At 42.8% G+C, this 13,135-nt stretch overlaps 1 protein-coding gene across 1 annotated transcript in view; it reads right to left on the reverse strand.

The window, feature by feature from the left end:
• The window catches only part of sncaip (synuclein, alpha interacting protein), a 19,019-nt gene that overhangs the window by 3,455 nt on the left and 2,429 nt on the right, over nt 1-13,135 (reverse strand). Inside the window, exons 2-9 of the mRNA XM_030059720.1 lie at nt 7,834-7,917; nt 6,335-6,407; nt 5,542-6,134; nt 4,042-4,210; nt 3,016-3,299; nt 1,717-1,896; nt 1,149-1,262; nt 456-581 (exon numbers count right to left, since the gene is read on the reverse strand). Of these exons, the coding sequence (XP_029915580.1) occupies nt 456-581; nt 1,149-1,262; nt 1,717-1,896; nt 3,016-3,299; nt 4,042-4,210; nt 5,542-6,134; nt 6,335-6,407; nt 7,834-7,890 (1,596 nt within the window). The 5' untranslated portion in view covers nt 7,891-7,917. The remainder of the gene's footprint in view (nt 1-455; nt 582-1,148; nt 1,263-1,716; nt 1,897-3,015; nt 3,300-4,041; nt 4,211-5,541; nt 6,135-6,334; nt 6,408-7,833; nt 7,918-13,135) is intronic.

The raw sequence follows: 13,135 nt of genomic DNA on the forward strand, positions 1-13,135 counted from the left end.
AAGAAAGACAGAAAGAGAATGAAAGAAAGAAAGACAGAAAGAAAGAAAGAAAGAAAGAAAGACAGAAAGAAAGAAAGAAAGAAAGAAAGAAAGAAAGGTACAAAATAGACTGAATGAAGTAGGATTTTCCAAAAAACAACAAAAAAATGTTACAGACTCATCACCCGCTGGTGAGCACTGAGGATGAGGATGAGGATGAAGAGCGACACGTTGTTGGCCTGTTTTCTGTTGGACACGGAGGTGCCAATTTTTTTTTTCTTAGGATGGCGACGGAATGCTTTACATATTGGGTTCCATCGCCATCCTACAGAGAAGGAAAACTGGCTGCTGTTGGTTTGCTTATCCAGGGAGGACGGGCCAACTCTGGATGTTGTGTTTACAAACCACAATGACAAATCCTACTGATTCTGCCTTTAATGCAGCTCACACACACACACACACACACACACACACACCTGTAGACAGGTGAGGTGGCCGTACTGAGCCGCCACGTGGACGGCGGTGTTTCCGTTCTGGTCGACTTCGTCCAGAGAGATCGCCTGTTCCTGCATGAACTGCAGCAACCACAACAAGACCTTCTCCTGAGGGAGGGAGGGAGAGAGAGGGAGAGAGAGAGAGAGAGAGAGAGATTGAAAATACATTGTGTGTGTGTGTGTGTGTGTGTGTGTGTGTGTGTGTGTGTGTCCCGCTGTCTGAGGGTGTCAGAAAGTCAAATATCAGTTTAAAGCGAACTGAGGCTGCCTTTAAGCCTAATTTAATTGTTTCAGTTTTCCTTAATGCATGTCTATATATTGTATTATGTGTTTTTGTATCTGCTGGGCTGTAAACTAACTGGACTTGACTTTCAGATCTCTTCACAAACCAAACCGAAGAGCACAGGCAGCCTGTCTCTGACTGAACAAATGAATCTGAACGGAGGTAGAAGAAGAAGAAAAAAAGACGGCAGGAAATGAACTGCTATGGGAAATCAAGTCCAACTGTGATCTGATGTACACAGAAAAGATCAGTCAACACGTTTTAAGGCATCAAGTTTAGATCATTTACAACTTTTTCAGACGCATGAAGGACGCTAGGATTCATGTGTGTGTGTGTGTGTGTGTGTGTGTGTGTGTGTGTGTGTGTGTGTGTGTGTGTGTGTGTGTGTGTACCTGGCCGTGGCGGGCAGCGTAGTGGATCAGACTGGGATGCTCTCTGGTGCAGCTCAGCTCTGCGATGGCCTCCGTCTCGCTCACCATCCACCTCACACACTCCAAATGTCCGTTCTGACACACACACACACACACACACACACACACAGTAACAGTTTTAGTGAGGACCAGGTGGTTGTGGTCTGACGATAAGAGCCAATCGCTGGCCTGCTTTCCCCTGCAGCGTCGACTCGGCTCAGGTATTTATGGTATTTGATTTTCCACAAGTCGTGCAGTTTTTCATCAGAAACTTTCACAAAAACTGTCAAAAACACAGAAAATCTGCTCCTCGGCAGATTTGGCTTCATGCGTTTCAACAACAGAGCGGAGACGGTTTCCTGAGCGACACGAGGGAAATAAATCCCACAGGTCAGGTTATGAGGTTATACAGTCATTATACAGGTCTGAAAGTATTTCTACTGCTCTTTATGGGGAAAGCGAGAACCATGAAGCTTCACATGAGCATATTATCCTGTCCCTAACACACACACACACACACACACACACACACACACACACACACACAGACCTTGACGCCCAGGCCTGCGGGCGTGAGCTGCTGGTTGTTGCGCTCGTTGAGGCCGTCCTCGCCCATCAGAGAGGTGAGGTGCTGCAGACAGTCGGCGTGGCCCTGCGAGGCCGAGATGTGCAGCAGGTTGTTCCCGTCCTCGTCTCTGATCAGCTCCAGGTTGTCCGCCGCCAGGTGAGGCTGGAGGACAGAGAGGCCGTGTTTGTTAAAAGGACCACGATGCCGGTGATTTTCAACGTTTGGCCTGTTTCCTACAATTTCTCCACATTTTCCCTGTCAGCAAACTAGGGATGGGTACGATTACTCGAGTATTCGAGTACTCGTTGTTGATGTCAGTATTCAAGTAACGTCTTACTATTTGAGCACCTGTGCAGTGTGCTGGTTTTGGCTGCAACTCATTTGGCATCACATGCACCATGTCAGCCAAGACCAGGAAGAGCGATCTCTGGAAATACTCTGACAAAAAGGACGACGATGACGTGCAGAGCAAGATATGTGGCGTTAAAGTTGAAAACAGCAGAGACGGCTAACAGGCAGCCTCGCATCACATCTTCTGTTAGCCCTGTTAGCACACGCTGACCGCTAGCCCTGTTAGCACACGCTGATGTGATGATACCAGAGCCGAGAAGATTAGATTTATTTGAACTTTGTGTTTATGATTCAGGCTGTTGATTGACAGTTACGTGTGAAGCGACACAGAACAGAGTCCATACCGCTGTGACGTCTGGCAGCTGAATGTCACAATAACGTGATGGAAGGACCTGCTGCAGTTGTTCAATAACTGCATTTGGAATCGCACTTGGTTTTCAGTGTTGGCTTTTTGTTCACATAAATGGTTCAGTTGGATGTACTAATGTTCTCTGACAGCCAGAAGCTGCTGTTTGGTAAACAACAGGCCATGTCAGGGAGGCCCGTGTCCGACATGAAACACTAGTGGAACCGATGTTAAGTACGGACCTCCCGTATTTATTTTTTTAACGGTAAAATATATAATTCGTGAGTAATCAATTACTCGTTCATAACGTAATTCAAGTACTCGAATATTGAAATCACTGAAAATGCCCATCCCTACAACAAACCATCGAGCAAATCCTGCGGGGGAGCTACAGATTTCACAACACAGAACCAAAATGTGAGTTTGTGGTTGAAGCAGCCGCCTCATAATGTTCTGCTTCTCCACATTCACAAACCACACAGCTGATGATCGGCTGTGGAAACCAAAACGTTTCCCCACTTAGGGACTATTTCCCACACTCACCAGCAGCGAGATCTGTCCCTCTCTGACGATGTCACACTCACCAGCAGTGAGATCTGTCCCTCTCTGATGATGTTGATGATGTTCTGCTGCTTCTTGGCCTCCTCGTCCAGTTCTGCTGCTGCTCCTCCGGCTCCGTACGCCCTGCAGCCTCCTCCTCCTCCTCCTCCTCCTCCTCCTCCTCCTGCTCCTCCTCCTCCTGCTGCAGAGGAGGCCCAGCTCTTCACCCCGTCCTGCCTGGGGAACAGGAGCCCTGGACCCCCCGTGGGCTCCACGCCCGGCCGCTGGCTCTGGGAGTCGGGGAAGACTCGGGCTGACAGCAGCTTGTCTGGAAAAATGAGTCAGCAAGAAACTCAGAGAGGCTGCTGTTTATTTCTCAGCATGTGGACTGTTATCATCATTATTATCATTATTATCATTATCACTAGCTATTTAGACTGTGTAATTCCCTCTTTACGGGATTACCTAAAAAGTCTATATAGAGAAAACACAGCTGGTCCAGAGTCTTGACCAAACCAAAGAAAATGCATCACATCAGTTTCATGAGGCATTATCCCAGAGGTCACTATAGGTCATTTAATACGGCAACATCCACTTTGAAAACATGGCTACAGTGAAATCATCACACGTGAATCAAATGTGGCCCAAGTCACAGCAACGTCTCTTCAGAGTCCAGATGCTGAGGAGGAGATTGGGATTCTGGACTCAAACCAGCAGGATTTCCTTCTGACTGGATCCCACAGGAGGAGGACAAACTAGTTTTCCAAGGTTTTTGAGACTTTTTTCTCATGAATTTCCAACTTTAATCTCAGAATTTCTGATTTTTTTTTTCTCATAATATTCCTCCTTCTCATATATTCTCCCCTATTAAGTAATTTTTTTCTCCCTACAGTGGCCCTAGTATGTCGTTACAGTTGTGTGTATTATTTGCCTTTATTTAAATAATACTAATACTAATACTAATACTAATACTAATAATAATAACACTGGGAAACCCTGCTTCAATAACTGAATAGCAGCTTTATGCAAATTCAATTCAATATTAACTCTTTCTTTTCTTTTTTTTTTACCTGCGTCAGAGAAGGAGGAGAGGGAGGAGGAGCAGCTGAGGAGGCCGGAGGAGAGCAGCTCGGGCTGGTACGCTCCTCCAGCAGGAGAGCGGTGCAGGTGGTGGAGGTCCGGATCCATCGACTTGGACTTCCTCAGGTCCGACCACTTCACTGGAGACAGCACGCAGTACTGCACCACACACACACACACACACACACACACACAATATCACATTAGATTAGATTCACTTCATTGAGTGAACATGTGCATTTCACTTGAACCAGATATAAGAAGTAAAATGATGCAAATAGGATCCAGCCTTCAAAGCACAGGTCATGTTTCAGTTTAATTAACAGTTTAATTAACAGTTTAATTAACCCATTAGTTGAAAAAACCCGAGTTTTATTATGATATTAATAGTAGTAGTAGTGATACTACTACTGATACTACTACTACTGATACTACTACTGATACTACTACTACTGATACTACCACTACTACTGATACTACTACTACTGATACTACTACTGATACTACTGATACTACTACTACTGATACTACTACTGATACTACTACTACTGATACTACTACTACTGATACTACAACTACTGATACTACTACTGATACTACAACTACTGATACTACTACTGATACTACTACTGATACTACTACTACTGATACTACTACTGATACTACCACTACTACTGATACTACTACTACTGATACTAATACTACTGATACTAATACTACTGATACTACTACTGCTACTACTACTACTGATACTACCACTACTACTACTGATACCTCTACTACTGATACTACTACTACTACTGCTACTACTGCTACTACTACTACTGATACTACTACTGATACTACCACTACTACTGATACTACTACTACTGATACTACTACTGCTACTACTACTACTGCTACTACTACTACTGATACTACTACTACTACTACTGATACTAATACTACCGATACTACTGCTGCTACTACCGCTACTGATACTAATACTATTGATACTACTACTACTGATACTACTGCTACTACTACTACTGCTACTACTACTACTACTGATACTACTGCTACTGATACTACTGATACAACTACTGCTACTACTACTACTCCTGATCCTACTACTACTACTACAACTACTACTACTACTGCTGCTACTGATACTACTACTACTGCTACTACTACTACTACTGATACTACTACTGATACTACTACTACTACTACTACTGATACTAATACTACTGCTACTACTGCTGCTACTACTACTACTGATACTACCACTACTGATACTACTACTGATACTACTACTGCTAACAGTTTAATTAACCCATTAGTTGAAAAAACCCGAGTTTTATTATGATATTGATATGATATGACCAGAGCAAAATCAGCGTCTGCATGATCTGAGTGCAGCTGGAATCAGATTTTTACTGAAATGACTTCATCGGTTACTGAAAGTGTAACAGGTTTTCTGCTGACGGGGTCGGGGTCGGACGGTTTACCTGTGTCTGCGAGCTGCTGCCGCCCAGGCTCAGCGGCTCGTTGTGCGCTAAAGCCGAGCCCTTCAGCCCGCCGGTCCGGTTCCTGTCCAGCGTGCCTCCTCCTCCTCCTCCTCCTCCCAGGCCGCCGCCCGTCACCGAGCGCTTGTCGTGCGGGACGCGAGGCAGCGTGGACATCTGCTGGCTGGACTTGATGTACGGGACGTCCAGGATCTCGTCCATGTCCAGATCGTAGTGCTCCAGCTCCCCGAACAGAGCCTGTGGGTTGCTGCCTCCCACGATACCAACACCGCCGCCGCCGCCGCCGCCACACAGGCTCTTGGCCTTCCCTCCTGAGCCGTCGGAGGAGGTGGAGGCCTGGGCCGGTTTGTCAGAGCCGGGCTCCTCCTTGCTGCTCTCCCCTGGTTCCCCCAGGCCGAGCCCCTGACCCTGGGCTTTGCCGTCCGAGTCGGAGTCGGTGGTCTCCGGCTGGTGTTTGAGAGGAGAAACCCTCTTCACCGGGCGGAACTTGCTGTGCACCTCGGCGAGCCCCGTGGGTTTGATCCCGCCTCCGCCGTGCGAGGAAACACCCCGACTCCAGTTGATGGCTGGAGCTGCTGGAGCAGGAAGGGCATTCGCTTCATTTAGCTACAAGTTTTCTTAAATGCATACTTCAACGTTTTGGCCTAAATACCCTTTATACTGACCAGTGGTTCAGTTCCTATGGGTAGCATTTTGTGTTAGCTTAGCATAAAGACTTGAAGTCTATGGGAGTCGTTAGCCTGGCTCTGTCAAAGTGAAAAGTGGAGGGCAGTACCTGCTCTCTCCTCCGCCTGGCCATCGCTCCTCCTGGACAGCTCAGGGATGCTCTTCAGCGACGTCACCGAATACTGCAGGACACACACACACACACACACACACACACACACACACACACACACACACACACACACACACTGAGGTAACTGTCCCTTTACATCAGGTCATTTTTCCAGAAAGCGATTCTCCACTCCCTGAAAAAAACTTAAACAGCTGATGGCTGATTAATCCGCCATCAGCCTTTTCCTGCTTAGAACTATAATTATCATATCAGCCTTTAAAAATCCACTATCAGTCGACCTTTATCAGTAATCAAGGATGTTGATAACTAATATTTCGGGCCAAATTGCAGCATCAAAATTTTTAGAATTAGAAAAACAAGCCTTGCTTTGAAATAAAAATGTTGACATTATCACATTAGTGTAAAGGAACAGAAAACCCCCCAAAAATAAAAGACTTTAAATTCTGAATAAAAACACAAACAAACAAGAAAACTATTTTTATGACAATCCAAATTATACATCTAAAGGTCAGATCAGAGAGGCTGGATCAGAAATCTGTGATGAAAACTGGAACCCCTCTGTAGGTAAAGGTTAGAGTCTCAGATGTGCAGGTGGAGTCAAAGTGGCCGTCATCTAAATCAGAATTACAGAATCAATATAATATCGATATATTGCCCAGCCGAGCTTCAGTTATAAAATAAAATCTGCAGCTCCTGTGATTTGGATGTTGACATATTGTGATTCTGATAATATTCTGGTTAACTGTTCAGTTGTAAATTGTGGGTGGTGTGGCCGTAACGGTTAATACTGTCTGGTAGATCTAAACAGCAGTTATATATATATATTTTTTATTTTATTCCACACTGTGTTATCCTTTATTGTTTTATTTGTCTACTGTACTTCATGAGTCTACTGTACTTTATGAGTCTACTGTACTTCATATACGTCTGCTGTACTTCATGAGTCTACTGTACTTTATATGAGCCTACTGTACTTCATATACATCTACTGTACTTCATGAGTCTACTGTACTTTATATGAGCCTACTGTACTTCATATACATCTACTGTACTTCATGAGTCTACTGTACTTCATATGCATCTACTGTACTTTATATGAGCCTACTGTACTTTATATGAGTCTACTGTACTTTATATGAGTCTACTGTACTTTATATGTATCTACTGTACTTCATATGAGTCTAATGTCCTTTATATGTTGTCTTTTATTGTTTTATTTGCCTTTTCCTTTTTTAATTCCACCCTGTGCTGTTTTATTCTTTTGAATTATTATTTTTATTTAATGTGTTTCAAATGTTCTTCTTTTTATTGTGAAGCACTTTGAGCTGCAATTCTTGTATGAAAGGTGCTATACAAATAAAATGTTATTATTATTATTATTATTATTATTGTTGTTGTTGTTATTATTTATCAGTTTGGTAGTGATGCTGAGGCCGGGTCGCTGTGGGCGGGGCTTAGCGTCCCTCAGCACTGACCACTGAATCATCAGAGAAGTCGATCTCGTCCAGGTCCAGGTATTCAGGAGCCTCCATCTTCACACAGCATCATCAGCCGCCCGACTACAGGGAGAGAGAAGGGACACATTTCATCATCACAGTTCACGCTCCCAGCACGTCCTGCAAGGCTTTCCAGGATGGATCCAATTTGCATTTTCACCAATACACTCATATCATATCAGTATCAGTGTATATGTTGACCCACATGCAGCGTTAAGAAATAATTCAGAAAAAGATGCCTTGGGTAATTTAGAAATCAATATTTAATCATACACACACACACACACAGAGAGAGATATGTGTGTTTTTTTAAGAATAATTTATCAGCAGTTGACTGATGCCGAACAGTACTGATGTTTATTTACCTATTTATTTCTTCTTTATTTTCTCAGGGTTAATTTCTAGAACTGGTTGACAATACATAATGCTGAATATTCTTTAATAAAGTTATTTGTTTAGCATAGCAGCCTCCTGAGTAGCCCTGCATGGTCATATCAGTGCAGAATCCACACAGAAAAGGTCAAAAACAGCTCAAAAACTCACTACACCAGCTGCCATATTGATAATCTGTGAAGTCCTCCCCTCTATAATCTGTATCGGTCTCACTCTCAAACATCCCGTATCGGTCAGACACTCAATAATATCAGACATGAACAGTTGCTGTAATTATTTTTTTAAGTGGTTTGGAAAATGGCTTTGGTTTGGTTGACCGAACTCATTTGAATTAATTTCAGTTTTCTGCATTAAAGCTCTCCTCCTGGGGTTTCAATTCAAATATTACACACTTGATTTAACAACATAACACACTCACACACACATGCACATACACACACACATACACACAAAGCCACATCTGTAATGTCTGATTGGTCAAAGATGCATAACAACCATGCCAGCACTTCCCATAATGCACTGCTAACCACACTTTATTGGTTGCAATTCCAACTGCTTACTATTCAGGGAGCTTGTTAGTGGTCTTTCTTCTTTTCTTTTCTTTTCTTTTTTTTTTTTTAAAGTCTGATATAAACTGGACACCTTGAAGAAAACATCTCAGTAAATAGACGTAAAGCAGCAGTTCACCCATAAACGAGGTACAGAAACACTGCTGGGGATCTCTGGGTTGCAGTGTGATTATCAGCAGGGACACGGAGCAGGAAGCGTCTGCAGGAAAAGCGGCACAGATTTGTTGAAAAGTCCCGTAAAAAGTTTCCCTCTGTGCTGCTCGGTCATGTTACTATGACGACGCCCCGCTGCTGGAAGCAGAGCTGAGGGGGAAAGAGGACACGGTGGAAATGACCGATTTAAACTCTGTATTAAGGAGGATTTCTTTCCACGTGCAAACGGACGAGCGGAGGATGTGAGCTGGGCTCCGGGCTTCAGGCTTCAAAACAAACAAACAAACAAACAAACAAACAAACAAACAAACAAACAAACAGGCTAAAGTGTCAGCGAGAGCCGAGGCCCAGCTGATCAGCAGCAAACCACCAAATCACTTAACCCTAACCCATCAGCCAGAGACTGTTTACTACAACTACTACTACTGATACTACTACTGATACTGATACTAACACTACTGATACTACCGCTACTGATACTACTACTACTGATACTACTACTACTAATACTACTACTGATACTGATACTAACACTACTGATACTACCGCTACTGATACTACTACTACTACTGATACTATTGCTACTAATACTACTACTGATACTGATACTAACACTACTGATACTACCGCTACTGATACTACTACTACTGATACTACTACTGATACTGATACTAACACTACTGATACTACTACTACTGATACTACTGCTACTGCTACTTCTACTACTCATACTACCACTACTGATACTACTACTACTACTGATACTACCGCTACTGATACTACCACTACTGATACTACCACTACTGATACTACCAATACTGATACTACCACTACTACTGATACTGATACTACCACTACTGATACTACCACTACTACTGATACTGATACTACCACTACTGATACTACCAATACTGATACTACCACTACTGATACTACCACTACTACTGATACTACCAATACTGATACTACCACTACTGATACTACCACTACTACTGATACTGATACTACCACTACTGATACTACCAATACTGATACTACCACTACTGATACTACCACTACTACTGATACTGATACTACCACTACTGATACTACTACTACTACTGATACTACCACTACTACTGATACTACCACTACTACTGATACTACTACTACTACTACTACCACTACTGATACTACCACTACTACTACTTCGGTTACAGCGTGACTCACACAACACTGCATTACAAGAACCACTATTGATACTACTACTACTAGTACTACTACTACTACTGATACTGATACTACTAGTACTACTACTACTGATACTGCCACTACTGATACTACTACTACTACTGATACTACTACTACTACTCCTTCTGCTGCTGCTGCTACAGCGTGGCTCACACAGCACTGCACTCCAAGAACCAGAGACTTTAAAGAGACAGAAACAAACAGGGAGACAACCAACACTGAGACTGTCAGTTTACTACAGTACTACTGATACTACTACTCCTACTCCTACTACTGCTACCTATACTACCACTATTGTTTCTACTGCTACTACCACCATTACTACTGATACTGATAATACAACAGCTAATGCTACTACTGTAGCCTACTGCTACTACCACTACTGATACTACTACAACTACTACCACTATTACTACCGTTTATACTACTATTGCTACTGCTAATGCTACTAGCACTACTGATACTACTACTCGGACCACTGCTACTACTGATATTACTACTGCTACTACAACCACTACAACTACTGATACCACTACTACTACTGATACTACTACTACTACTGCTTCTGATACTACTACTACTACTGATACTACCGCTACTACTGTAACTACTACTGTAACTACTACTAATACTACGGTAACAATTACTACAATCACTACTGCGACTACTATTACTACTATAACTACTACTTGTACAATGTCTGCTATTATTGCTATTACTATTACAACTTCTACTACTGTAATTACTTCTACTGCTGATATTTGACTGCAAACCACATGCTTTTAAAGGGGCATTACACTCAACTGAAGTGAGGACCCTGGTGCTGACCCTTGGTACTTCTTGAAGCTCCTCCCTACTTCCCCAACCTCATGTGTCAACATAAGTGTTACAAAAATATATGAAAACATAGAGCTATGCTACAAAAATACAGCCTCCAGACATTGCAAACGTTAGCCACCAGATGGTAGTAAAACATCATGAAACTACAGTGTTCCTTTAAAGGAATACTCCAACGTTTTGTGGAAACCTGGCTAACAACTCCCATAGACTTCAAGTCTTTATGCTAAGCTAACAGGACATGGTTAGGGTTAGGGTTAGGGTTAGGGTTAGAGGACACATTGCTACTACGGCTAGGGTTACTAGTGTTACTACCAAAACTACTTGTACTACTACCGCTAGTGCTAACACTACCACTACTAATAGTACTACTGCATATACTGCTAGTACAACTACTACAACTGTTACTACATGAGCGGTACTGCAGGACACAGAGCAAAGAGCACTTCTCTGTGCACTGAACGGCCAGCACGTATGTTTCATCCGTGTTCAAACAAACACAACACGTGTTTGCCGTCAGCCTGAGGCCGCGGGTCGTTTATTTGTGTGTTTGGTTTCAGTTTGAGCCGCCGTCCTGCGCTCGCTCCGTCTGCGCTCGCTCTCCGTCCCAGAGTTAAACCGGGCAGGAATGTACGGTAATAGCCCCAAAATTAAAACCGCCCAAAAAACACCCATGATTGCAGGTTTGAGAAACTCTTTTTGAGTGTGTGTGTGTGTGTGTGTGTGTGTGTGTGTGTGTGTGTGTGTGTCTGGTGCCTTGATAACAACAGTCACTTTTCCAGCAGGCGAAGCTCAAAATAGACAGAATCAAAAATACCTAGTCTGCTGTGTTTATTTGGCTCGGCCGGCCAGCTGACCGATCTGACCAATCAGGAAACAGCGAACGCTCGGAGCCGCTGTTCCGGAGCACACACACCACGCCAGGACGGGAACTTCAGGGAGATTTTAAAACAGCTCAACCACCAAACTCCACTCAGACGGTTTGTTTTGTTTTCTTGTTTTTTTTTTCATGTGTCCTTAAGACTCACATTCATGCAGCTGGGCTTGTCGATGTCATTATCCTGATTAATCGGTTAAACATGTCGTCTAGAGGGGAGAAAAATCATGCAAGAGCTGAATGTGACGTCTTCAAAAAACCCAGAGCGTTCATTTTATAAAGACATGAACAAAAGACGTGAACAAAGAAAAGGAAGACAGTCTCAGGATCTTAGTGAAGCTGGAATCAGACGGATTTTGGAGCTTTTACGTGACACATGAATAAAACGATTCGACCGCTTAATAATCAGAATTACAATAATTAATCAACTTTGCTTCAGCGCTCAGTCAGTTTCTTGTTTAAGAATAATCACTCATATCATGACAGATCAAAACAAGGGTTACAGGCACGGAGGAGGAGCTGGAGCGCCGCCTAAAGAGCGAATACGAGCAAAACAGCAAAGCGGCGCCGGTGACATCAGCGTTGTTATCAAATCAGTTGGTTTTTTGGTTTTTTTCGGAGACCAAAACGCCGTTTTCACGACGACAGAAGGTCAAAACAGAACGAAACAGATGCATTTTGAAATGTGTGTGTGGACCAGAACAGAACAACACAGCATTATCATATCGTTATCTAGATATGAACATGTGCGATATTAATATCTCAAAGGGAAACGATGTGGACGATATCAAATCAAAATCATCGATACGATATCGATATGAAAATACTTTGTGAAGTCATGGCAATTTCTCCATCCAGTTGGTGTTATGATTCTGTTTTTTGAAGAATGCTTCATTTTATCGGCTGTTACAAAGTTTTGTTAAAGCACGGTGTCGCAGCTATGACGGCGTGGCGTCACTGCAGGGAGAAATAAAATAAAAAAATTACACAGTAATATTCTGACAAAACCACTCTGAATTTTTGAGATTAAAGCGGTAAATTTTCAAGAAAAAAAGTCACAAATCTGCGGGGAAAAAACAAAAAAATTCTGAGATTGTAAAGTCAAAAAATTACAAGAAATAACTTGGAAAAATAGTTTTTCCTCGTTCTACAGGATATAGCAAGAAGGAAAGTGAGTTTTTTTTCTCATAAATTCACCACTTTAATATCACAGACTATCAGA

The sequence above is a fragment of the Myripristis murdjan genome, chromosome 9, assembly GCF_902150065.1.
Source record: "Myripristis murdjan chromosome 9, fMyrMur1.1, whole genome shotgun sequence".
Lineage (NCBI taxonomy): Eukaryota > Metazoa > Chordata > Actinopteri > Holocentriformes > Holocentridae > Myripristis > Myripristis murdjan.